Raw genomic sequence first — 27,851 nt, 5'->3', positions numbered from 1 at the left:
TGTCACGACGCACGACACGCGCATGGCGTGCATTACGCGCGCATAGTGCGTGGTGACGTAGGCAGTGATGCGCGCAGCGTCCCAGGATTTTGGGATTCACAAAATGTTCGCTCGCCACCTGCGTGACGCGCAAATGACGCCCAAGTGGGACAGGCCCTTAACACTAATCTACACACATTAGGGACAAATTACAACATTACCGCTAATTAACCTACAAACCTGTACGTCTTTGGAGCGTGGCAGGAAACCAGAGCACCCGGACTAAACGCATGCAGGTCATGGGAAGAACATACAAACTACATACAGACAGCACCCGTCTCTGAGACCTCGTGGGTTTCCTCCGGGTGCTCCAGTTTTCTCCCACACGCTGGTTTGAGGGTTTGAGAAACAGGGAACTGCAGATGCTGGTTTACAAGAGAAAGACGTAATCTGCGGGTCAGGCAGCATCTGCAGAGAACATGGATAGTTGAACATGGTGCCAATCCATGTTCTCCACAGATGCTGCCTGACCCATTGAGCTATTCCAGCACGTTGTGTCCAGTTTTGTAGATTAATTGGCTTCTGTAAAATTGCCCCGAGTGTGCAGAGAGTGGATGCAAAAGTGAGCTAGTATGAATGGGTGATCGATGGTCGGCCTGGACTGGGTGGGCCGAATGGCCTGTTTCCATGCTGAATCTATCAATCGATCAATCTCAGGGATACCAAGACTATCGAGATGAATCAATTCTACATGTCCATGGCAACCAAGATGTCACACTCGTCCCCATGAGCCTGTGTTGTAGGGGATAGAACAGTGAGGGCTGATAACTAGTAAATAGGGATGTGGGTTGTGCTAATGTGGTGATGGGGAACCACAGAAAAAACATAACAGTGGTGACATGGAATGCAGCAGTGCCGATACCCACGTTGTAGGAATTTCATTGACAGGAGTGGAAACGACTACAAAAAATAGTAAACACTGCCCAGTCCATCATCGGCTCTGACCTCCCCACCATCGAGGGGATTTATCGCAGTCGCTGTCTCAAAAAGGCTGCCAGCATCATCAAGGACCCACACCATCCTGGCCACTCACTCATCTCCCCACTGGCTTCAGGTAGAAGGTACAGGAGCCTGAAGACTGCAACATCCAGGTTCAGGAATAACTACTTCCCCACAGCCATCAGGCTATTAAACTCAACTCATACAAAACTCTGAACATTAATAGACCACTATCTGTTTATTTGCACTTCATCTGTTTATTTATTCATGTGTGTATATATTTATATAATGGTATATGGACACACTGATCTGTTCTGTATTCATGCCTACTATGTTCTGTTGTGCTGAAGCAAAGCAAGAATTTCATTGTCCTATCTGGGCCACATGACAATAAACTCTCTTGAATCTTGTTATAGCGTGCACCTTTCCATCATTGTAACAGAAAGCTGTCAACTAGTTTAGTCGGCACGGTGGCGCAGCGGTAGAGTTGCTGCCTTACAGCGCCTGAGTCCCGGATTCGATCCTGACTACGGGTGCTGTCTATACAGAGTTTGTAATTTCTCCCCGTGACCCGCGTGGGTTTTCTCTGGTTTCCTCCCACACTACAAAGGCGTACAGGTTTGTAGGTTAATTGGCTGTAATGTCCCAAGTGTGTGCAGGATAGAACTAGTGTATGGGGGGATTGCAGGTCGGTGTGGACTCGGTGGGCCGAAGGGCCTGTTTCCACAATGTATCTCTAACCTAGACTAAACTAATAGACAAAACTGAAGGTTCAGATTTATTATTGTTATGTGTACCGAGTTAGTATGAATAACTATTCAAACAGATCAGACACACCGTACACAGATACAATCAGTTCAAACTCAAATACAGTGGATAAAGCAAAGGGGAAGATACAGAGTGCAGAATATAGTTCTCAGCATTGTAGCGCATCAGTTCCAGAGACAAAGTCCAATGTCTGCAATGGGGTAGAGGTGAATCGGACAGTGCCCTAGCTTCTAGCTTATGGAAGTTGCCTGATAACAGAGGGGAAGAAACAGCAGCACCAGGCAACAGGGCGGGTTTCAGCCATAAAGTAGCACATTTATGCTTTCTTGAAGTCGTACAACACGGAAACAGGCCCTTTGGCCCAACCTGGCCATGCCAACCAAGATGCCCCATCTACACTAGTCCTACCCACCTTGTTTGGCCCATTTCCCTCTAAACCTTTCCCATCCATGTACCTGTCCAAATGCCTTTTAAGTGTTATCTTATCTGCCTCAACTACCTCTATTGACAGTTTGTTCCGTATGCCCACCTCCCATCTGTGTGAAAAAGTTGCCCCTTAAGTGCATATTAAATCTTTCCGAAGATAGACACATTCCTCCTCTCCAGAGATGATGCCTGTCCCGCTGAGTTACTCCAGCGTTTTGTGTCTACCTTCGGTTTAAACCAGCATCTGCAGTTCCTTCCTACATATTAAATCTTTCCCCATTCACCTCAGACCTATTCCTCTGTGTTTTGGTTCTTCTCCTCTGGTAGCAGTTACCCCATCAATTCCCCTCGTGCTTTTATACGCCTCTATAAGATCACCCCTCAACCATTTACACTCCAAGGAATAGAGTCACTGCCTGCCCAACCTCTCCTGATAGCACAGCCCCTCAAGACCTGGCAACATCCTTGCCAACCTCCTCTGCACTCTTCCCAGCTTAACAACCTCCTTCCCACACCAGGGTGACTAAAACCAAACACCATACAAGTCCACCATCGATGTTCTAACAACCGGTGGTCCGGCACCTTCTTTACTCCGGTCAAAATGTCGAGAGAGCACTTGAAACCTCCCCCGGAAGTCCCTTGTGAAAATCTGCTGCCTGGTCTGATGAGGTGAGGTGGCCGATCTCCACCTCATTGGGGTTTTCGTGCCCGATCGGTGGGTCGGATTTGCTGCCGGCAGCCGCGGCACTGGACCATAGACCGGGCCAGAGCCAGCAGATCCCTTCCCATAGCCGGCACACCATTCCGGTACCGTTGGGGCTCCTCTCGGAGGCCGTGGCCTCTGTTGATCCGGCACAACCGCCGTCACTGCCTACGTCACCACGTACCATACGCGCGTCGTGACGCGTAAATGATGGCGTGTAAATTACGCGCAAATGACGCCCAAGTGGGATAGGCCCTTAAGGCGGCAACTCTACCACTGCGCCACCGTGCCGCCGCACAATAGAGCAGTAGATACTCTACCCGTTCGAAATTGGAATGTGGGAGGATCAATAGGGTTTACAACCACCTCTGAAGGCCTGGTCGCCATTTTGAAGGGGTTGAGCATCGAAATGGCGATACACTGAAGCGCAGCCACTCTGCCGGGTCACTCACCTCGGAATTTCTTTGGTGGGTTGGTCAAGTCTCCGGCATCCGGCTGCACCACGCACCTGTCATCCACCAACCTGCAAGGGAAAGTCACTTCAGTTAGCTCACACTAAGCAGGGCTCTCGCTTAACTTTTTTTCCCTGTTGCCAGCCGGGCAACCGTGGCAGCTTTTTAGGTTGCCAAATGACAGCTTAGGTGGTCATTTAAGACGGTTTGCATGACGCGTGCGATAATGTGCTCGGACGAAGTGCGTAGTTACCAGTCGGAATTATACTCAATGAAGCATTCACATATTATTTCTGCTTCAAATAAAGTCACAAACTAAACATTCACCAATCAAGACATGATATATTCCACAATGACATGCAGCAAAATTATAAGACAGTATCTCAACTCTTTTTACACATTGCAATTAATGCAATTTCTATTAGTTCTTTCCACTTCCAAACAAAAATGTGGTTGAATTATTCAGCATATGATCAACCTGTGTGAATAAATCCTGGACCATGGTAACATAATAATAATAATAATACATTTTATTTGTGGGCACCTTTCAAAAGTCTCAAGGACACCTTACAGAGATTAACAAGAATAATAAAACATATAATCGGAATAAAATAAATAATAAAGACATCACCAAAACACAGATTAAAAACAGAATTCAATCCAAAGACATAAAATCAAAAACACAATGTGAAGAGAGAGCAGTGGCAGCTAAAGCACGCCAGATGGAGGAGAAGTGCAGGATGGATGGGAAAGGGGTAAGTACAGGGTGAATTGGGGAACCAGTGTAGGATGGATGGGGGAGGGGGGGGGTGGTGGCAGGAGAATCAATGTGAGGTGGATAGGGTGATCAGCTCAGGATAAATAGATTGGGGGTGGGGGAGATGGGGAGGGGAGCAAATGGGATGTCAGTGAGGACTGAATAGAGGCGGGAATGGGGATCAGTGCGGGATGTAGACGAGGGGTCCCAGGATAAAGAGTGGGTGGGGTGGAGGGGGCGTACAAGGGAGAGAGAGAGAGAGAGAGAAGGGGGGCGAGGTATGGAGGAAGGAGGGTCAGCGCTCCTTGGACAACATCGCCCGCTGCCTTGGCTGTAGGGAACTCCTCGCCACCGCCTCCCTCCTCCGCCAGCCAACAGCAAGGTGCGGGGCCGAGCGGTGCAGCTCAAAGATCCTATAGCTAAAGGATCTATGGTGCAGCTGCTTCAGAAGTGTCGGAGCGAATGACGGGTCCCGCACAGCAGCAGCAGCAGCAGCGGCTTCATCACCTCCTCCTCCCTGATAGCGGCTGCTGCCTGCAAACCCGCTAACGGCGCACTTTCAAAACAAACCCTCCCGCACGCTGAGGCCTCCCCCTCCCTCCCTCCCTCCTCCCGGCGTCGGCGTGCGGGAGGGTTTGTTTTGAAAGTGCGCAGTTAGCGGGTTTGCAGGCAGCGGCCCTTATCAGGGTGAGTGGGGTGCGGGAGGAGGAGGAGATGGAACTGCTGTTCGGGGCCCGTCATTCGCTTGGACCCTTCGTCACCCCGCATCTAGCATCTTTCCCACGCAATACAGCCGTCACCACCGACACAAAACATCGCGTTCCTTTTCCCCAGAGATGCTGCCTGACCCGCGGAGTTACTCCAGTTTTTTGTGTCTATCTTCGGTACAAACCAGTATCTGGTTGCCAAGCAGGGCAAAATGATTCGCCATTTAGGTTGCCCGGCGGCGCTTTGAGTGGTCAATGGCACCCGGGCAACCGTTAATTTCGAGCCCTGCTAAGCCACACAATGTTACTCTCGAGATGTAGCAAACATCAAGACAAACATTTAATATGCTACTCAGAAATGATTCACGATAATAAAACTAAACTAAACTATGGTGAAAAGTCCTTCAGGTGTGCTAACAATCAGGTAAATGGTTGGACTAGTTAGGCTTATTGTCCTGTGTACTGAGGTACTGTGCTAACCAGTCAGCAGAAAGACAATACGTGATTATAATCGTGCCGTCCCACAGTGTACAGATACATGATAAATCCAGTAAAGTTCGATTAAAGATAGTCCGTGGGTCTCCAGTGAGGTAGATGGTAGCTCAGGACCGCTCTGTAGTTGGTGATGGGATGGTTCAGTTGCCTGATAACAGCTGGGAAGAAACTGTCCCTGAATCTGGAGGTGTGCGTTTTCTCACTTCTGTACCTCTTGCCCGATGGGAGAGGGGAGAAGAGGGAGCGACTGGGATCAGGCACGGAAATCGATGTCCAAATGTGTGGGGGGGGGACGCAATTTCTTGGCGGCCACGCGCGCACATGCGCACACACACACGCGAGGCTTCGGCCGCGGGCCCTGTGGACGGTAATATCGGGAGCTGACCTGGTTGGTGACCGACTCTGAACTCCAGCAACAGCAGCTTCGTCTGCCCCGAATTGTGGGGCTTGAATCGATCCGTTCACGGGGTCTTTCATCGGCCGGCGGGGGCTTCAACATCGGGAGCCTCGATCGCCTCGATCGCCTCGATGCAGCAGTTTGATTTTAAGCCTCGCCGGGCGATGAAAGGCCCCGCGAACAGGCCGAATTAGCCCTTAGAAAGCATCTGATAAAGTCCGGATTACAAAACATGGGGGGAATTGTCCCCCACCACTCAAAGCATGGAGGGGGCGGGGGATAATGTGCCCCCCACCCCGTTACCCCGCAGGATTTCCGCCCGTGCCTGGGATGATACTGGTCCTTGATTATGCTGCTGGCCTTGCCGAGGCCGTGTGAGGTGTAGATGGAGTCAATGGAAGGGAGGTCGGTCTATGTGTTGGTCGAGGTTGCGTCCACAATACGCTGCAATTTCTTGCGGTCTTGAATTGAGCCGTTTCCCAATCAAGCTGTAATGCATCCCGATAGAATGCGTTTTACGGCACATCTACGACAATCACCTTGGTTGCTTTTGACGCCATCCTTGTAGCAGCGAGGTTATTAACTAGAACAGCAAAAGTCTTGGTGCTGAAGATAAACACAAAATGGTGGAGTAACTCAGCGGGACAGGCAGCATCTCTGGAGGGAAGGAATGGGGGACATTTCAGGTTGAGACCCTTTTTTCCGACTGAAAGTCACGGGAAAGGGAAATGAGAGATATAGACAGTGATGTAGAGAGCTAAAGAACAATGAAAGAAAGATATGCAAAAAAGCAACAATGATACCGGCCATTGTTAGCTGTTTGTTGGGTGAAAGTGAGAAGGGGTCTTGGTGTTTCTTCACGTAACAATGAAGACTGTGCCCAAGTACCAGATACACTGAAACACTTGCTGGCTTCAATAACAATGTGATTCATTGATTGAATGAAAAATGGAGCATAGAAACAGGCCCTTCGTTCTGCTGAGCCCACGTCGACCGCTCATACTAGTGCTACGTAATCTATGATTAGTACGGGTGTCAGAGGTTATGGGGAGAAGGCAGGAGAATGGGGTAAAGAGGGAGAGATAGATCATCCATGATTGAATGGCAGAGTGGACATGATGGGCCGAATGGCCTAATCCGCCTCCTATCACATGACTGTATGATCCCATTTTTCCATCCACTCCCTACAAACCAAGGGCAACTTACAGAGGGTCGATTAACCGTCCTTGGGATGTGGGAGGAAACCGGAGCACCTGGAGGAAACCCACGCGGTCCAAAGTACCTTTCTAAAGGTATGTCCTTTAATTCTGAGGCTATGGCCTCTGGTCCTGGACTCTCCCACTAATGGAAACAGCCTCTCCACATCAACTCCATCCAAGCCATTCATACCGTTAGCATGTAAATAACACAAGCTCAGTTTAAAGATTAGTTTCTTGGAAGTCGCTCGGGAAACCTCATTATCTTCCTTTGAAGCCGCTATCTGTCCTTGGTCATAATCTGCGCTACCCGCTGCCCATGAATCACCTCCACACAGAGTGTATTGTACACAGTGGTGATAAGGTTCAAGGGCACACTGCGACATTCCGCAGAATACAAGGACACCATACCCAGGTCCCACACTGCACTCGGTCCAGGCCAGAAATCTCTGAGCAGCCGTGGGTGAAGAGGTCTACTGCCACTTTTGCTGACATACGTACGATATCCACAAAAAGCTGGAGTAACTCAGCGGGACGGGCAGCGTCTCTGGAGAGAAGGAATGGGTGACGTGTCGGGTCGAGACCCTTCTTCCTCCTGCACTACGTAACGATATTATTGTGAGAGAGAAAATATCGACACGAAATTCACGTGTTTGATGGCGGCACGGTGGCGCAGCGGTAGAGTCGATACCTCACAGATCGCCAGAGGCTCGGGTTCGATCCTGACCATGGGTGCCGTCTGAACGGAGTTTGTACGTTCTCTCCGTGACCTCGTGGGTTTCCCCGGGTGCTCTGGTTTCCTCCCACACTCCAAAAACGTACATGTTCGTCGGTTAATCGAAGGTGGACAAAAGTGCTGGAGAAACTCAGCGGGTGCAGCAGCATCTATGGAGCAATGGAAATAGGCAACGTTTCGGGCCGAAACCCTTCTTCAGACTTCGGGCCAAACGTTGCCTATTCCCTTCGCTCTGTATATTCCGAAGTAGTTCAGGAACTTCAGAACAATCGGCCAGGTCATGTTGTGCATCTACACTTCACACTGCCTTGGGACAGCAGCCAACATAATCAAGAACCACCCACACCCCGGCCATTCCGTCTTCTCCTCTCTCCCTGCGAGTGTCACAGAATTGGCATTTAGCCTGCGAAATGTCAGATTTCCTATCAGATTCTTAAAAAAATAGATAATATTTAAAAAATATTCTTGCATTCAGATACACTCTGTACTTTCCATGGAGATCTCCTCATTCTTGGCTGCTTTATGTGCCTCGGTTACATAATTCAGCAATTATGTTTACCGTATAAAGGTCCACTATGCTGGGAAAAGGCTCACGATTCTAATGGGAAACAATAGCATTAGCAGTTGCAGAGTTGGATAATAATGATGCAGGCCCGGCAGCATTGACAATCTTTGTCCCTTGCTTTCAAGGGAAGTGGAAGTCCGTGCCAAGAACAACACTTAGGACCCACCAGTCAATATGCGGCCTGCAAAACAAACGGCAGGAGGAACCCAGGGGTCAGACGGCATCTTTGGAAGGAAATGGGCAAACACAGCTTTGGGTTGGGACCCTCCTTCAGAATTCAAACAACTTGTACGGGGAAACAAGGAACTGCAGATTCTCAAAAATATCCCTCCGAAAGTTTCCTAGCGTCAAAGTATCTATTAAACGCTGTGATAGCACCCGCCTTAACCACCTCATCTGGCAGCTCGACCCATATACCCCCCCTCCTCTGGGTGAACGGGTCGCCCCTCAAGTTCTCGTTCAATCTTTCCCCTCTCACCGTAAACCAATGTCCTCTGGTTCTTCATTCACCCTAAGCTCGGTGAAACACTCTGTGGCACGGTGGCGCAGCGGTAGAGTTGCTGCCTCACCCAGAGAGTTGTGAATGTGTGGAATTCCCTGCCGCAGAGGGCAGTGGAGGCCAAATCACTGGATGGATTTAAGAGAGAGTTAGATAGAGCTCTAGGGGCTAGTGGAGTCAAGGGATATGGGGAGAAGACAGGCACGGGTTATTGATTGGGGACGATCAGCCATGATCACAACGAATGGCGGTGCTGGCTCGAAGGGCCGAATGGCCTCCTCCTGCACGCATTTTCTATGTTTCTATGTTACGGCCCCAGGGACCCAGGTTCCATCCTGACTACGGGTGCTGTCTGCACGGAGTTTGCACGTTCTCCCCGTGACGGACTTGGGTTTTCTCCAGGATCTCTGGTTTCCTCCCACACTCCAAAGGCGTACAGGTTGGTAGGTTAATCGGCTTGGTAAATTATAAATTGGTCCTACTGTGTGTAGGATAGTGTAAGTCTGTGGGGATCGCTGGTCGGCGCGGACTCGGTGGGCTGAAGGGCCTGTTTCCGCGCTGTACCTCTAAATGAAACTAAACTCACCCTATCTATTCCACTCGTGATCTTGCACACTTCCATATGATCACCCCCCTCAGTCTGGTTATCTCTTTGGTATTTGTGGGAAGTTGCAAAGAATAAGCTTGCTGCTACGTTTATCCATTGCCACAGTTTAAAGAACGTCATTAGTTGCAGTGCTGGAGTAACTCCGTGGGTCAGGCAGCATCTCTGGAGAACATGGATAGGTGATGGTCAGATCCTTTACTCACATGGAACTAGTTACATTTGGACTGGGACTGGGAGAGCTCCCTCAGCCCTCTGGCTCCTCCTCTTCCTTTCTCTTTTCTTCTTCCCCTTCCCCTCCCCCCCCCCTCCCCCCCCCCCCCACCCCACCAACCCTACATCAGTCTGAAGAAGGGTTTCGGCCTGAAACGTTGCCTATTTCCTTCGCTCCATAGATGCTGCAGCACCCACTGAGTTTCTCCAGCACTTTTGTCTACCTTCGATTTTCCAGCATCTGCAGTTCCTTCTTAAACAGAGGGAACAGGATTTTCTACTTCTAGAATTTTAACAGATTCTGGATTCTCAAATGGCCACAGTGGTATCTGAACCTGTTCTAAATCGTAAGCAGAATACAATGGGCTCTGTGGTGGCAAGGCACAGACCACGTTTTGGGTAGGGACTCTTTAGAGATACAGCGTGGAAACAGGCCCTTCGGCCTTCCGATTCCACACCGATCAGTGGTCACCAACACAATCCCGCATACACTGGGGACAATTTATAATTTTCCCAAAGCCAATCAACCTACAAATCTGCACGTCTTTAGAATGTGGGAGGAAACCGGAGCACCCGGAGAAAACCCACGCAGGTCACAGGGAGAAGGTACAAACTCTGTACAGACAGCACGTGTAGTCAGGATCAAACCCGGGTCTCTGGTGCTGTGAGGCAGCAACTCTACCGCTGCGCCACCGTGCCACCCATTTCTCCTTCTAAAGAAGCTATCGGTGTGTGCATTCCAGAGACATGCTGTGAGATGCCTGTACATGAGGTGTGCCCAACACAAAGGAGCAGAAGGGAAATGCTGACATGTTCACTTAATCCCGTCTGCACAGTAATAGATCAGTGATGCAGAGGCTTGTTTGCAGGGCAGGCCACACTGACATGGTGAATCATTCACAGGGGTGCGTTAACTCCAAACATCCCGACACAATTTACCTCTGTCAATACATCCACACTCAGATGCTGCAGCACTCCTCAAGTCTTTATTGTCATCTGTCCCAAACAGAACTATGACATTCTTATCTGCAGCAGCACAACGGAGTGAGTGTGTGTGTGTGTGTGTGTGTGTGTGTGTGTGTGTGTGTGTGTGTGTGTGTGTGTGTGTGTGTAAATATATGTGTGTGTGTAATTATGTATGTGTGTGTGTGTCTGTATATGTGTGTGTGTGTATGTGTGTGTGTGTGTGTAAGTATGTGTGTGTGTGTGTGTAAATATATGTGTGTGTGTAAATATGTGTGTGTGTGTGTGTTTAAATATATGTGTGTGTGTGTGTGTGTACATGTGTGTGTGTGTGTATACATGTATGTTTATATTTACATGCACACTGATATATACACACACACACATACATATATAAACACACACACACACATCTATGCACACACACACATATGTATTTACACTCATATACACGCATACACACATATACATACACGCACATACACACACACACACACATATATATATACACACACACATATACACACATATACACACACACCCATACACCCACACATGTACACATAGACACACACATATACACACACACACACATATAAACACACACATACACACACACACACATACACACGTACACACATACACACATGTATACATATATACGTACATACACACACACACACATATATATATATAGATCCCTTTGATGTAGTTGGCAGGCAGTCATGTAATCATACAGCACGCATACAGGCTGTTCGGCCCATCACACGTCCACTGCCCATGTTCCAACGTTTGGCCCATAGCCTTCTATGCAGAAGCAATTCAAGTTCTGGTCTCGAACTTTACAGCATTTGTTCCACTGCCTTCTATGCTTTGGCCTTTAAAGTCCTAATCCAGATGCTTCTTAATTGTGTGAGAATCACTTCCTCCACCAACCCCCTCAGGCTGTGTGTTCCTGATTTCAACCACAAGAGAATTCTTCCCGAGCGCCATTATAACCCACGTCGTTTTTACCGTAAACCCCATCCTCTGGTTTTAGGCACTTCTGCTTTGGGGAAAAACAGTTTGACTCTCTTCCATATGTATTTCATCATAATTTGCATACCATTACATTGCTTAAATTTGGGATTTAACTTAATTGTTTGGTACATTGGCCTTCATCAGTCAGAGTATTGAGTATAGAAGTTGGCAGGTCATGTTGCAGTTATACAAGATGTTGGTGAGGACGCTTTTAGAGTATTGGGTTCAGTTCTGGGCACCGTTATAGGAAAGATGTTGTCAAGCTGGAAAGGGTTCAGAGAAGGTTTACAAGGATGTTGCCAGGACTAGAGGGTGTGAGCTACAGGGAGAGGTTGAGCAGGCTGGGTCTCTATTCCTTGGAGCGCAGGAGGATGAGGGGTGATCATATAGAGGTGTATAAAATCATGAGAGGAATAGATCGGGTAAATGCACAGCATCTCTTGCCCAGAGTAGAGGAATTCAGGACCAGAGGACACAGGTTTAAGGTGAAGGAGAAAAGATTTAATAGGAATCTGAGGGGTAATGTTTTCACAGAGGATGGTGGGTGTATGGAACGAGCTGCCAGAGGAGGTAGTTGAGGACTGTTGCAATGTTTAAGAAACAGTTAGACAGGTACATGAATAGGACAAGTTTGGAGGGATATGGGCCAAGCGCACGCAGATGGGACTCATATAGCTGGGATATGTTGGTCGGTGTGGGCAAGTTGGGTCGAAGGACCTGTTTCCACGCAGTATCACTCTATGACTATGATTGGACAGTGTGAGTCAACGTAAATGTGGTGAATTTGCTTCTCTGGAGAACATGGGTAGGTGAAGTTTCGGATCTGACCTATTTTCTGACGGGGTGGCGATGGGACCCTTCTCTAGTCTGCAGGAAAGGTCCCAACCTCCAGCATTTTGTGTCCATCTTTGACAGCATTGAAACCGGTTAAACAATGGCCAGGCTGGAGCCTCCCGTTCTCTGTCACTCAACAGCCAGTTCTTAGAAGACTCTAGGTTCAGGAACAACTTCTTCCCTAACGGGTGTGTGTGTGTGTGTGTGTGTGTGTGTGTGTGTGTGTGTGTGTGTGTGTGTGTGTGTGTGTGTGTGTGTGTGTGTGTGTGTGTGTGTGTGTGTGTGTGTGTGTGTGTGTGTGTATATGTATATGAACTTTTTCATTTATTATATTCGTTATAGAGTACAATGTTTACACATTCTACTGTGCTGCTGCAAGTAAGAATTTCATGGCTCTGTCTGGGACCGAATAAAATACTCTTGACTCTCTCTCCCTACACACCGCTGCTGTCTCTGCCCACCACCACCCCTGGCAGCGCACTCCAGACATCCACTACCCTCTGTGAATCCAGCCCCTTTCCTGGTCCGAGAACACTAATGCAATTATCAAGAAAGCACATCAGCGCCTCTACTTCCTGAGAAGATTACGGAGAGTCGGATTGTCAAGGAAGACTCTCTCTAACTTCTACAGGTGCACAGTAGAGAGCATGCTGACCGGTTGCATCGTGGCTTGGTTCGGCAACTTGAGCGCCCTGGAGATGAAAAGACTATAAAAAGTAGTAAACACTGCCCAGTCAATCATCGGCTCTGACCTTCCTTCCATCGAGGGGATCTATCGCAGTCGCTGCCTTAAAAATGCTGGCAGTATCATCAAGGACCCACACCATCCTGGCCACACACTCATCTCCCTGCTACCTTCAGGTAGAAGGTACAGGAGCCTGAAGACTGCAACGACCAGGTTCAGGAATAGCTACTTCCCCACAGCCATCAGGCTATTAAACCTGGCTCGGACAAAACTCTGATCATTAATAACCCATTATCTGTTATTTGCACTTTATCAGTTTATTTATTCATGTGTGTATATATTTATATAATGGTATATGGACACACTGATCTGTTGTGTAGTAAATGCCTACTATGTTCTGTGTGCTGAAGCAAAGCAAGAATTGCATTGTCCTATACAGGGACACATGACAATAAACTCACTTGAACTTGAACATGATAGAAACATTGAAACATAGACAGTAGGTGCAGGAGTAGGCCATTCGGCCCTTTGAGCCTGCACCGCCATTCAATATGATCATGGCTGATCATCCAAAATCAGTTCCTGCCTCTTCCCCCATATCCCTTGATTCCGTCAACAAACTGATTGCAGTTTGCCTCTGAAACTTCCTGACATTCTCTGGAAAAGGTGCTGGAAAACCCATTCCTCCTGGATCCCGGGCCCTGCTTTCACTGCCGTTGCCCTGTGACCTCAACACAATAGCCTGCTGACAGCCAAGCATACGTTCAAATTGTGTTCAAAATGTTCAGCGGCCATGACTCACAATCAAAACACAAACGCCTCGCCCTCTCACAGCACCGCTGAACCAGAACTGGCCGCAAAATCAGAGCCTCGCAAACAGCATGTAATCCCCACATGACAACAGGCCCTTCGCCCAGTGATGTTTGTTTGTGTTGGAAGGAACTGCAGATGCTGGTTTACACCGAAGATAGACGCAAAATGCTGGAGGAACTCAGCGCGGGACAGGCAGCATCCTGGAGAGAAGGAATGGGTGGCGTTTCAGGTCGAGACCCTTCTCAGTGGCCAGATTAAACACCTTGCACCAGTACTGTGTGCCTGGTTTAACTAAAACATTTTAGTAAACCCTCACAATAACAGACCTCTGTGTAACGTTACCCAGTCCTTCTCTCCTCAGAAACATCACCTATTCCTTCTCTCCAGAGACTAACAATGAACCATTCTACATTTCCTTATCATCAGTCTGAAGAAGGGTCTCGACCCGAAACATTGCCCATTCCTTCTCTCCAGAGATGCTGCCTGTCCCGCTGAGTTACTCCAGCTTTTTGTGTCTACCTGCAGTTCCTTCCTGACCATTTTTAAGGTGGAGGTTGACAGATTCTTGATGAGCACAGGTATCAGGGTTTTGGGGAGAAGGCAGGAGAATAGGATTGAGAGGGAAAGATAGATCAGCCGTGATCGAATGGCGGAGTAGACTTGATGGGCCGAATGGCCTAGTTCTGCTCCTATCACTTATGAACTTATGACACCAAATGCTGGAGTAACTCCATGGGTCAGGCAGCATCTCTGAAGAAAGTCGGAGATGTTTCCGAATGAGACCCTTCTTCAGGCTGAGAGTCGGGGGAGAGGGCAACTTATCAGAGCCGGCACCGATGACCTAGGAAAGGTGGAGCCCACAATGGTCCATTGTTGGCTGTGGAAGAGGTGATAACGAAGGGATGGATGGATGCGAACAGTGGAACTGGTAGGACGGCCGGGATGGGGGAGGAATGGAGAGAGCGGGAATGCAGGGGGTTAATTGAAATAGAGAAATCAACATTCATACCGCTCTCCCGCGGGGCACATTCACACTCCATTAACATCTGAAACCTTGCAAGGTCACCACATTCCCCACTATTAAATCATTGACACTAATCTGACAGAGAGATATAACTTGCCAAGATACGATAAGGTTTTATGCCTTCAGAGCTTATTTGTGATCAAAGTAATGTCTCATTAGTTCGATCGAGCAGCAAATGCAAGCAAATAGGCAATTATCTGTGAACATTACCTCGCTATGGTTCTAATTTGGAGATAATTGATTGATTTAGTGTAGTCATAGAGTGATGCAGCGTGGAAACAGGCCCTTCTGCCCAACTCGCCCACACCGACCAACATGTCTCATCTACACTAGTCCCACCTGCCTGCGTTTGGCCCATATCCCCTCTAAACCTGTCTTATTGCCTGGAATGTCCAATTGTTTGACTATTTCGATTTTGTTGTTGTTATTTATTCCTATTTATGTCTTTACTTGTTCGGAACAAATAAACAAATCAAATCAAATCAAGTATGTACCTGTCTAATTGCTTCTTAAACGTTACGATAGTCCCTGCCTCAACTACCTTCGCCGGCAGTTCGTTCCATACACCCATCACCCTTTGTGTAAAAACCTGCCTGTGTTTGGCCTATTTCCCTCTAAACCTGTCCTATCCATGTACCAAAAATAAATCTTGGAACGTTCCACTAATTTGCCTATCATCAATGCGCGGGGTCAGGCTAACCTTCTGTTTCAGTTCAGTTTATTGTCACGTGTACCAAGGTACAGTGAAAAGCTTTTGTTGCGTGCTAACCAGTCAGCAGAAAGACAATGGATGATTACAATCGAGCCATCCACAGTGTAGATACATGATAAGGGAATAACGTTTAGTGCAAGGTAAAGCTGCATTCCAGGGAGAGTTAGATATAGCTCTTAGGGCTAATGGAAGCAAGGGATATGGGGAGAAAGCAGCAACGGACGGGGTACTGATTTTGGATGATTGGCCATGATCATATTGAATGGCGGTGCTGGCTCGAAGGGCCGAAAGGCCTACTCCTGCACCTATTTTCTTTGTTTCTATGTTTCCAAAGATCGATCAAAGATAGTCCGAGGGTCCCCGATGAGGTAGATAGTAGCTCAGGACCGCTCTCTAGTTGTGGTGGGATGATTCAGTTGCCTGATAACAGCCGGGAAGAAACTGTTCCTGAATCTGGAGGTGTGCATTTTCACACCTACACCTGTTGCCCGATGGGAGAGGGGGGAAGAGGGAGTGGCCGGGGTGAGACTCATCATTGATTATGCTGCTGGCCTTGCCGAGGCAGCGTGAGGTGTAAATGAAGTTCTCTGTGTTGCTCCAATCTTGGTACATGTGCTGCCAAAGCATACACAATGAACGAAGATGTCCTCACTAATTTGCCCACTCACTTCAAGCACAGTGCAGTGCAGTGTTATAAATTGGCTTCATATCTTCAGACAACACGGACAGAAATTTAACCTTCATTTTGTAAATCAACCTCATGTGAAGACTGGAGTTTTCACGGTCTGAATCAACAGGAAAAAAAAAATCACAAATCGAAGCAAATCTAATTCTCTCCCGCCTTAGTGTAAATGAATTCCAACTCCTGAACCCCTCACCATTCCTTCTCCCTCAGGTTCAGAGTTTAGAGTCATACAGCACTTAAACAGGCCCTTCGGCCCAACACTTCCATGCTGAACAAGGTGTCCCATCTAATGGGCCTGTCCCACTGAACGAGCTAATTCAAGAGTTCTCCCGAGTTTCCCCTGATTCGAACTCGGAGAATTACGGTAATAGTCGCTCGTAGGTACTCGGGGCTCTCGTGGACATTTTTCAACATGTTGAAAAATCTTCACGAGTCTTCCCGAGCTTACCGCGTTTCCCTAGTACCTGCCGTTAGCGTTACGAGCCGCTAAGAGACGTCCCCGAGCTCCGACGTACCTGCTACGTACATTCTAGGTGCTTACCACGAGTTTGATTTTTTTTTAAATTCGGGAGAGCTCTTGAATTAGCTCGTACAGTGGGACAGCCCCATAAGCAAATCCCATTGAACTGCTTTTGGCCCATACCCATCTAAGCCTTTCCTATCCATGTACCAGTGTAAGAGTCGTTTAAATGTTGTTATTGTCCTCCTCTGGCAGCTCCTTCTATACACCCACCACCCACCTGTGAAAAAGTTGCCCATCGGGTTCCTGTTGCATCTTTCCGCTCGTACCTTTTTTAGCCTAGGACCTCTAGATGTTGATTTCCCCAAACCTGTGAAAAGGACTCCGTGCATTCTACCATTGGTTTACCCTGGGCCATAACTAGAAAATTATTCTAGTCCCTCTCAGTCCGAAGAAAAATCTCAACCCGAAACGTCGCCTATTCCTTTTCTCCGGAGATGCTGCCTGACTCGCTGAGTTACTCCGGCATTTTGTGTCTATCTTCGGTGTAAACCAGGATCTGCAGTTCCTTCCTTTACAAAATGATTCTAGTTCAACTTGATGAGCTCAGTTTATTCCAGCTCATTCTGCGTGATTTGACAACAACACTTTTTCACCGATTCTGTAAATAGTTGCCTTAAATGCTGCTGAGTGCTTTACAGGGATTACACAAAGGCTGATACAAGCTTCGAGCAATCCTTTGATCCAGATCAAAGTCTGTTGTAATTTTGATCACATCGATCAAATTATTTCTGTCATTTTCATTTTGGAACGATAACAGCGTAACATGTTGCACAGCGGTGGAGTTGCTGCCTCACAGGGGATGTGCATCATCACCCCTGCTGTTTGCCCTTGTGATAGAGCCCTTAGCAGAAAGTATAAGAACTCATCCGAATATTGGGGGATATAATACCAAAGATGCAAATAATAAAATCTCACTTTACGCAGACGGTATACTTTTATACATCACAAAATCGCAAACTAGTTTACCAAATTTACTATACTTAATGGAGGAATTCGGGTCTTTTTCAGGTTATAGAATAAACTGAGTTGCTGACTCACATCGCCAGAGACCCGGGTTCCATCCTGACTACGGGTGCTGTCTGCACGGAGTTTATACCTTCTCCCCGTGTCCGAATGTGTTTTCTCCGAGTGCTCCAGTTTCCTCCCACACTCCAAAGACGCCCAGGTTTGTAGGTTAATTGAGTTCTATATACCGTCCCTCATGTGTAGGATAGTGCTAGTGTGTCACTGGTCGGCACGGACTCAGTGAGCCGAAGGGCCTGTTCCCACACTGTATCACGTTGACTCTATGACAGACACTTTATGCTGACAGTGGAACTCCTCAACACTCTCCAAATGATGGGCACAAAACAAAAATGTGCTGGAGAAACCCAGCGGGTCAGGCTGCATCTTAGTTTAGTTTAGTTTAGTTTAGAGATACAGCGCGGAAATAGGCCCTTCGGCCCACCGAGTCCATACCGACCAGCGATCACCCGTACACTAGTTCTATCCTGCACATGAGGGACAATTTACAGAGGGCAACTCACCTCAAAACTGCATGCATTTGGAGCGTGGGAGGAAACCGGAGCACCCGGGGAAAGCCCACGCAGGTCACGGGGAGAACGTACAAACTCCGCACAGGCAGCACCCATAGTCAGGATCGAACCCGTGTCTCTGGTGCTGTAAAGGCAGCGACTCTACCGCTGCGCCACAGTGCACCACAAAAATGCCTGCCGCTGACCATCTCCAACAAAGGAGAGTAGAAGCACCAACCTTGGTATTGGATGTCATTATCATTGTCAATGCCCCACCACCAATATCCTGGGGTCCAGCACGGCCCAGAATCTCAGGTGGACTGGCCACATAAACACTGTGGTGACAACAGCACATCAGATGTTGGCTATCCTGCGAGAAGTGATTCATCTTGCAACTCCTGACTCCTCATCTCTTATTCGAGGATCTCTTGCAAGAGAAAAATAATTCCCTTCTCGGTCCATCCTGTTAATCTCTCGTTTCCCTTTCCCGTGACCCTCCAGTCTGAAGAAGGGTCCCGACCCCAAACGTCACCCATTCCTTCTCTCCTGAGATGCTGCCTGTCCCGCTGAGTTACTCCAGCATTGTGTGTCTATCACAGATTTAAACCAGGCATGTCCCCTACAACTCTCACAAACTTCTACTGATGCAATACAGAAAGCATTTTGTCAGGAATGCATCACAGCTTGGTTTGGGAACAGTTCCATCCAAGACCGCAAGAAATTGCAGTGAATCGAGGTCACAGCCCAGACCATCACACTCCATCTACACCACACGCTGCCTCGGCAAGGCCAGCAGCATAATCAAGGACGAGTCGCACCCTGGCCACCCCCTTCTCCCCTCTCCCATCAAGCAAAAGGTATAAGAGTGTGAAAATGTACACCTCCAGATTCAGAGACATTTTTTTCCCAGCTGTTATCAGGTAACTGAATCATCCTACCACAACTAGAGAGCAGTGCTGAACTATTATCTACCTCTTTGGTGACCCTCGGACTATCCTTGATCGGACTTTGCTGGCTTTCCCTTGCACAAAACGTCATTCCCTTATCATGTATCTGTACTGTAAATGGCTCAATTGTAATGATGTATTGCCTTTCCGCTGACTGGTTAGCACGCAACAGCAGCTTTTCACTGTACCTCGGTACACGTGACAATAAACTGAACTGATATGGATCACCTGCAGGCACAAGAGATTAATTCATCTTGGCATTATGATCGACACAAACATTGTGGGCCGAAGGGCCTGTTCCCAAGGTCATGTGATAGGAGCACAATTAGGCCATTCGGCCCATTAAGTCTTCTCCGCCATTCAATCCTCTATCTCTCCCTCCCAACCACATTCTCCTGCCTTCTCCCCATAACCTCTGACACCCGTGCTAATCAACAATCTATTTATCTCTGCCTTAAAAATATTCATTGACTTGGCCTCCACAGCCTTCTGTGACAAGGAATTCCACAGATTCACCACCCTCTGACCAAATAAATTTCTCATCTCCTTCCTAAAGGAACGTCCTTTAATTCTGAGGCTATGACCTCTAGTTCTAGACTCTCCCCCTCATCCCTCTAAACTCGAGCGAGTACAGGCCCAGTGACGTCAAACGCTCATCACTGTTCCGTGTTCATCTTCCTTTCCTTTCAGATACCAGAATTGTCAGCTTTTCACTCTCTGTATATCACATCACAGATTACATGGGTAGGACAGGTTTGGAGGGGTAGGGACCAAGTGTGGGCAGGTGGGACTAGTGTAGCTGGGACATGTTGGCCGGTGTGGGCAAGTTGGGCTGAAGGGCCTGTTTCCACACTGTATGACTCTATGCCCTCCCAGCTCGTCACTGTCGGCACCGTTCACTCCCCCCCAGCAACATTGATATTTGCCAGTCAACCCTGCCTTACTGGTGTTCACCGATGGCTTGCGTGCTAGCCCTTGCCCCATCCCTCCCACCCTCATTATATTGGCTACTCCCCCTCTAGGCTTTCAGTCTAGATGAAGGGTCTCGAGCCAAAACGTCAACTGCCCATTTCACAACGGATTGGAGGGATTGGGCACACAATGTTTCAGATCATGACCCTCATCAAGATTGAATCAGTCTGAAGAAGGGTCCCGATCTGAAACGCCCTCCACCGATGTTGCCTGAGCCACTGTGTTTCTTCAGCTGCGCTCGGTCAGTGTGACTCCATCTCCTACCGATCCACATGTGTGTCATCAACAACCACGGCTTCAGTGGTTTCATCCAAGTCATGTGAATAAATCATAAAACGTTGACCTGACCGTTCCCAGTGGCGCGCGTCTGGGAAACGGGACAGAGGACCGCTTACGGCCGGTTATTGACAAACAGTCCTGGCAGACGTCACCCCTTTGTACATCGTGAGCTTTTATTCAGAGAGACACATAGAAACTAGGTTGTAGGAGTAGGCCATCGAGCCAGCACCGCCATTCAATATGAGCATGGATGATCATCCAAAATCAGTATCCCAGTCTGAAGAAGGGTCTCGACCTGAAACGTCACCCATTCCTTCTCTCCAGAGATGCTGCCTGTCCCGCTGAGTTACTACAGCTTTTTGTGTCTATCTTCAGTACCCCGTTCCTGCTTTCTCCCCATATCCCTTGATTCCTTTAGCCCTAAGAGCTAAATCTAACTCTCTCTTGAAAACTCGAGGGACTGCAGCTGCAGGAATCTCGAGCATAACACAACGTGCTTGAGTAACTCAGCAGGTCAGGCAGCATCTGGGGAGGGCGTTAATAGATGATGTTTCGGATTGGGACTCCGCTTCAGACTGATTCAATCTTGAGGAAGGGCCCCGATCTGTCCATTCCCTCCACAGATGCTGCCTGGCTGCCTGAGTTCCTCCAGTACTTTGTGTCTTGCAAGAGCTTGTATTTTCTGCAATAATCTTCGGTGTAGTGTCATGTATCAAGTGCCTTCTGGAAATGTAAGCATAGCACGCAGTTGACAGGGGGCTAGATGGGCTGAAGGGCCTGTTTCCATGCTGCGCCACTCCCTCCCTTGGCCCATCGACTTCTTCTCTAAAGAACGCCCTTGAATCGGCCAAGCGCTAATTTTCTTCAATAATCTTTGCTTGACAACTTTGAATTTTCCCCACGTGTACTGTCTTGTCAGCCGAGTAATTAGCGATGATTTCTAGCAGGGACTTGTTGAGATGAATGGTCTCATGTGCTGTAAATTTCAATGCATTTACCATTCACTGGCTATTATGTTCAGTTCTGGGCACACTGTTATAGGAAATATGTTCTTAAGTTGGGAAGGGTGCAGAGAAATTTACAAGAATGTTACCAGGACTCGAGGGTCTGAACTATCGGGAGAGGTTGAGCAGGCTGGGACTCTATTCCTTGGAACGCAGGAGGATGAGGGGTGATCTTATAGAGGTGTATAAAATCATGAGAGATCTTATAGAGGTGTATAAACATAGAAACATAGAAAATAGGTGCAGGAGTAGGCCATTCGGCCCTTCGAACCTGCACCGCCATTCAATATGATCATGGCTGATCATCCAACTCAGTATCCTGTACCTGCCTTCTCTCCATACCCCCTGATCCCTTTAGCCACAAGGGCCACATCTAACTCCCTCTTAAATATAGCCAATGAACTGGCCTCAACTACCTTCTGTGGCAGAGAATTCCAGAGATTCACCACTCTCTGTGTGAAAAATGTGTTCCTCATCTCGGTCCTAAAAGATTTCCCCCTTATCCTTAAACTGTGACCCCTTGTCCTGGATAAAATCATAAATCAGGTATAACATGGTGCAAATCAGGTAGAACACAGTACTCTAAATGCGGCCTCACCAACGTCTTCTATAACTGCAACTTTCCCAAGACTCACAAATATAAAAATAATTCTCCAGTTTAATTGCACAAGAAGGGGCTTCCTAAATGTTCTCTTATCCTGGAGTCTTCACATAGAAACATAGAAAATAGGTGCAGGAGGCCATTCGGCCCTTCGAGCCAGCACTGCCATTCATTGTGATCATGGCTGATCTTCCCCAATCAATAACCCGTGCCTGCCTTCTCCCCATATCCCTTGATTCCACTAGCCCCTAGAGCTCTATCTAACTCTCTCTTAAATCCATCCAGTGATTTGGCCTCCACTGCCCACTGTGGCAGGGAATTCCACAAGTTCACAACTCTCTGGGTGAAAACGTTTATTTCTCATCTCAGTCTTAAGTGGCCTCCCCTTTATTCTAAGACTGTGGCCCCTGGTTCTGGACTCGCCCAACATTGGGAACATTTTTCCTGCATCTAGCTTGTCCAGTCCTTTTATAATTTTATATGTTTCTATAAGATTCCCCCTCATCCTTCTAAACTCCAGTGAATACAAGCCTAGTCTTTTCAATCTTTCCTCATATGACAGTCCCTCAATCCCAGGGATCAATCCCGTGAACCTAGTTGCACTGCCTCAATCACAAGGATGTCCTTCCTCAAATTAGGAGACCAAAACTGTATGCAAGACTCGAGATGTGGTCTCACCAGAGCCCTATACAACTGCAGAAGAACCTCTTTACTCCTATACTGAAATCCTCTTGTTATGAAGGCCAACATTCCGTTAGCTGTCTTCACTGCCTGCTGTACCTCCACGCCAACTTTCAGTGACCAGTGTACAAGGACACCCAGGTCTCGCTGTACCTCCCCCTTACCTAACCTAACCCCATTGAGATAATAATCTGCCCCCTTGTTTTTGCCACCAAAGTGAATAACCTCACATTTATCTATATTATACTGCATCTGCCCCGCATCTGCCCACTCACTCAACCTGTCCAGGTCACCCTGCAACCTCCTAACATCCTCTTCACAGTTCACACTGCCACCCAGCTTTGTGTCATCCGCAAACTTGCTAGGGTTGCTCCTAATTCCCTCTTCCAAATCATTAATATATATTAATATTCATGAGAAATGGTCTCAGGGAACTGAACAAGGTCCCCTCACAGTAATTGATTCAACACAACGAGATGAGTGGGGGATGTGACCACTTGCAGCCCAACACTCCCCTCGGCAACTTTCAAGTAGGCTGGCACAGTGGTAGTCGCTGCCTCACAGCGTCAGAGACCCGGTTTTGATCCCGACTACGGGTGCTGACTGTACGGAATTTATACATTCTCCCTGTGACCCGCGTGGGTTTTCTCTGGGTGCTCTGGTTTCTTCCCACACTGCAAAGATGTACAGGTTTGTAGGTTAATTGGCTTGAGTAAAAAATTGTAAATTGTCCCTAGTGTGTGTGGGATAGAGTGCTAGTGTACGGGTAATCGCTGGTCGACGCGGGCTCGGTGTGGAGTAGGGCCTGTTTCTGCTCTGGATCTAAAAGTATAAAGCATTTATATCCCACTCTATTTCCCTCTAAAATCCTTACCCAACAAAATGTTTGATCTTGCACCTCCGTCGGGGGTTGTGGGGAGAAGGCAGGAGATTGGGGTTAGGAGGGAGAGATAGATCAGCCATGATTGAATGGCGGAGTAAACTTGATTCTGCTCCTATCAATTATGAACTTATAGGCCTTGGAGAGAAAGGTTGCCATGGCAACCTGTCCCAATGAATGGACAGGAAGCTTTCTGGACCAGGGCAAGTTGAAAAACAATTACTATGGACCTTCACCTACGATACCAGTACAGAAACAACTACATATAGAGTTGGCATGCCCCCAAAATAACCACTAGGTGTGTGAAGGAAGCCAAGGTGAAGGTAGCTTGTAACTCTGCCATTAATCACAAGGCAACAATGCATTGTGTAGGAAGGGACTACACTGAAGATAGACACAAAACGCTGGGGTAACTCAGCAGGACAGGCAGCACCTCTGGAGAGAAGGAATGGATGACGTTTCAGGTCAAGACCCTTCTTCAGGGGAAAGTGGGTCTAGAGATATGGAAGGGTAAGGTGTGAAAACACAGATCAAAGGGGACGATGATCAAGGAAATGTAGAACGGTTCATTGTTAGCTGAGGGGAAGATGACAGCGAGTTATACAATCAGTCATATTTAATCAGCAGGATTAATTGGAGAACTAGGGTGGGGGAGGGGCAGAGTGAGAGGGAAAGCAAGGGTTACTTGAAGTTAGAGAAATCAATATTCATACGGTGGAGTTGTACGCTGTCTGGGTGAAATATGAGGTGCTGTTCCTCCACTTGGCGCAGGGCCTCACTCTGACAATGGAGGAGGCCCAGGACAGAAAGGTCAGTGTGGGAATGGGAGGGGGAGTTAAAGTGTTTGGCAGCTAGGCAAACTGAGCGGGAGGTGTTCAATGTAATGATCCGTTAAGGAAATGGAGACATATCACAGAGAAAATCAGTCCCATTCCTGCCTGCACCACAGTGGGGCACAGCATGGAATCAGGCCCTTTGCCCATCGAGTCCATGACAACCATGCCCATCTAGACTAGCTCCATTTCACTGTTTTGGCACGTTGGCAGCGCAAGATGAGAGAGGTCAGATGTCACAGACAGTGACAGCAAGGATCAGACCGTTCGGCCCATCAAGTCAACACCAAACCGCCAAGCATCGATTTTTAACACTAATACCTTGCCCATTTTAATTCTCCCCATATTATCATCAACTCCCCCTACCCCCTAAGAGGATAGTAGCCATGAAACCTCACGCGTGTTTGGAGCATGGAAGGAAACCGGAGCACCCGGAGGCGACCCATGCGGTCACAGGGAGAACGTGCAAACTCCACACAAACAGTGACCAGGGTCAGGATCGAACCCAGGTCGCCGGAGCTGCGATGGAATGGGTAACTTGCATTCTTATATTGAAGAGTCTCGACCCGAAACGTCATCTAGTATCTCCAGAGATGCTGCCTGACCCGCTGAGTTACTCCAGCTTTCTGTCGACCTTCTTTGAGTTTAGTTTACAGAAACAGCGCGGAAACAGCTTCGGGCCACCGAGTCTGCGCCGACCAGCGATCCCCGCACACTTACACTATCCTACACACACTAGGGACAATTTACAATTTTACCAAGCCAAAACCAGTATGTCATTAGAGTGTGGGAGGAAACCGGAGATCCTGGAGAAAACCCACGCAGGTCACGGGGAAGAACGTGCAAACTCCGTACAGACAGCACCCGTAGTCAGGATCAAACCCGGGTCTCCAGCGCTGCAAGACAGCAACTCTACCGCTGCACCTTATATTCTTATATTCTAAGTTCTTACAATATTTCCCTTTAATCTTTATCTATGTTTCACAACTGTTTGTACATTTTCAAAAGACTATAAAATCTAGAGGTCATGACATTTGTGACTAAATGCAAGATGATCTTTCTTGCTTCAGCCTAGCAGCCACGTTACTGGAATATCAAGCATTTGATTCTCATTTCAGATTGCATTCTGCGCCAAAGGTTTCTAAACCTCAATGATTGAGCAATCATTCACTTCCTGCATTCAAACGACACACAGAGTTTGTTCCCATTGTGATTTGCCAGTGCAGAGAGGTTGCAACATGCCATTAATTTTACTGTCTGGCCAAGACTTAATGACTTGGACAAGTTCATACAACTTTCTCACACCCTTCTCTTAAAGCAAGAAGCCTGTTGGCACACCTAGCGTCTGTGTCATTCAGTTTAGAGATATCGCGCAGAAACAGGCCCACACCGATCAGCGATCCCCGCACACTAATAAAGCCCCTGTCCCACTTAGGAGACCCAAACAGCAACCTCTGGTGACCTTGCCCGCCACACGGTCGAGGTGACCTGCAACCTCCTACCACCTCCCACGCACATGTTGAAAACCTTCCTCGATTAAGAAAGAAAACAGGCTTCGACTAGGCCTGTGACTTAAAAATGATCGATTTTTAAAACCGTAACCTATTTTTAGTCGAGGCCGGTTTTAATCATGATGAACAAATAGCAGCGACCTAGATGAAGCCTCGACCACGCGGAAACCACTTTCGACCATTAGGGAGAGTGGCCAAAACCTCCGGTGACCTCATGGAATCCTTGGATGGCGGGCAAGGTCACCAGAGGTTGCTGTTTAGGTCTCCTCAGTGGGACAGGGGACACACACTGTGGACAATTTTTATACCAAGCCAAATAACCTACAAACCTGCACGTCTTTGGAATGTGGGAGGAAACGGAAGATCTCGGAGAAAACACACGCAGGTCACGGGGAGAACGTGCAAACTCCATATAGACGGCACCCGTAGTTAGGATCGAACCCGGGTCTCTGGCGCTGTAAGGCAGCAACTCTACCGCTGCACCACCGTGCTGTGTTAGACAGTGGTAACTGTCCTCATTTAGAACACAGAACATAGAACAGCACAGCAACAGGCCCTTCAGCCCACAATATCCAGGCCGAACATGATGTCAAGTCAAACTAATCTCCTCTGCCCACATGTGATCCATTAGTTCAAGTCAGTTTAGTTTATTGTCACGTGTACCGAGGTACAGCGAAAAGCTTTTGTTGTGTGCTATCCAATAAGCGGAAAGACAATACATGATTACAATCGAGCCATTTACAGTGTACAGATACATGATAAGGGAATAACGTTTAGTGCAAGCTAAAAGTCTGATCAAAGATAATCTGAGGGTCTCTAATGAGGTAGATAGTAGTTCAGCACTCCTCTCTAATTGTGATACGATGGTTCAGTTGCCCAATAACAGCTGAGTAGAAACTGTCCCTGAATCTGGAGGAGTGCGTTTCAGACACACATCTATACCCCTTGCCTGATGAGGCCTTATCGCACCAGGCCCATGTACGGTGGCTGAGTGGACTAACGCTGTCACTACAGCAAGGAATGACTGTAGCAGACAACACCCAGCGTAGATGTACAGAGGAGTCTCGAGGTCCAGGTCCACAAGGAGATAGAGTGGTAAAGAAGGCATCTAGTAATAATAATAATAATAATGCATTTTATTTGCTGGCGTCTTTCTGGACACCCAAGGACACCTTACAGGACATAAAATCACAATACATTTATCAATATTAAAATCAAGTTGATTAAAAACAAAAAACAAAACAAAACAAAAAATATACAAAACATTTTAAGTCATTAAAATCAGGGTGAAGATGGTGGAAGTTATGTCGGGTATGCTAATCTAAACAGGTGTGTTTTGAGTTGTGATTTGAATTGATCGATAGTGTCCAGGTGATGGATGGGAGGTGGGAGAGTGTTCCAGAGACGTGGGGCAGAGCAGCTGATGGCTCTGGCACCCATGGTGCTGAGTCTAAATGTGGGGACAGTTAAAATTGCAGCTGAGGAGGAACGAAGTGACCGGGAAGGAGTGTATGGTAGCAGCAGGTCAGAGAGGTATTGGGGAGCAAGGTGGTGTAGGGCTTTGAAGGTCAGCAGTAAAATCTTGTAGTTAATCCGGTGGTGCACAGGGAGCCAGTGGAGCTGAGTGAGGATGGGTGTGATGTGGTCCGATGATCTGGTGCGGGTGATGATCCGGGCTGCAGAGTTCTGAATGCATTGGAGGCGATGAAGAAGTTTATTGGAGGTGCAAGTGAGGAGGGCGTTGCAGTAATCGATGCGGGATGTGACCAGAGCGTGGATGAGGACCTTTGTACTGTCTGGAGAGGGAGGGGCGGAGTCTGGAGATGTTGCGGAGATGAAAGTATGCAGAGCGTGTGATATTGCTGATGTGGGGG

General features: G+C 47.8%; 1 protein-coding gene across 1 annotated transcript in view; it reads right to left on the bottom strand.

Annotated features, from left to right (window-relative positions):
* Positions 1-27,851, bottom strand: part of itpr2 (inositol 1,4,5-trisphosphate receptor type 2) — a 230,001-nt gene that overhangs the window by 190,371 nt on the left and 11,779 nt on the right. Inside the window, exon 2 of the mRNA XM_033039327.1 lies at positions 3,328-3,398. Coding sequence (XP_032895218.1) covers positions 3,328-3,398 — 71 coding nt within the window. The remainder of the gene's footprint in view (positions 1-3,327; positions 3,399-27,851) is intronic.

Source organism: Amblyraja radiata, chromosome 21, assembly GCF_010909765.2.
Source record: "Amblyraja radiata isolate CabotCenter1 chromosome 21, sAmbRad1.1.pri, whole genome shotgun sequence".
Taxonomy (NCBI): Eukaryota; Metazoa; Chordata; class Chondrichthyes; order Rajiformes; family Rajidae; genus Amblyraja; species Amblyraja radiata.
The sequence above is the reverse complement of the archived record's forward strand: the minus strand, read 5'-3'. Positions and strand labels throughout refer to the sequence as shown.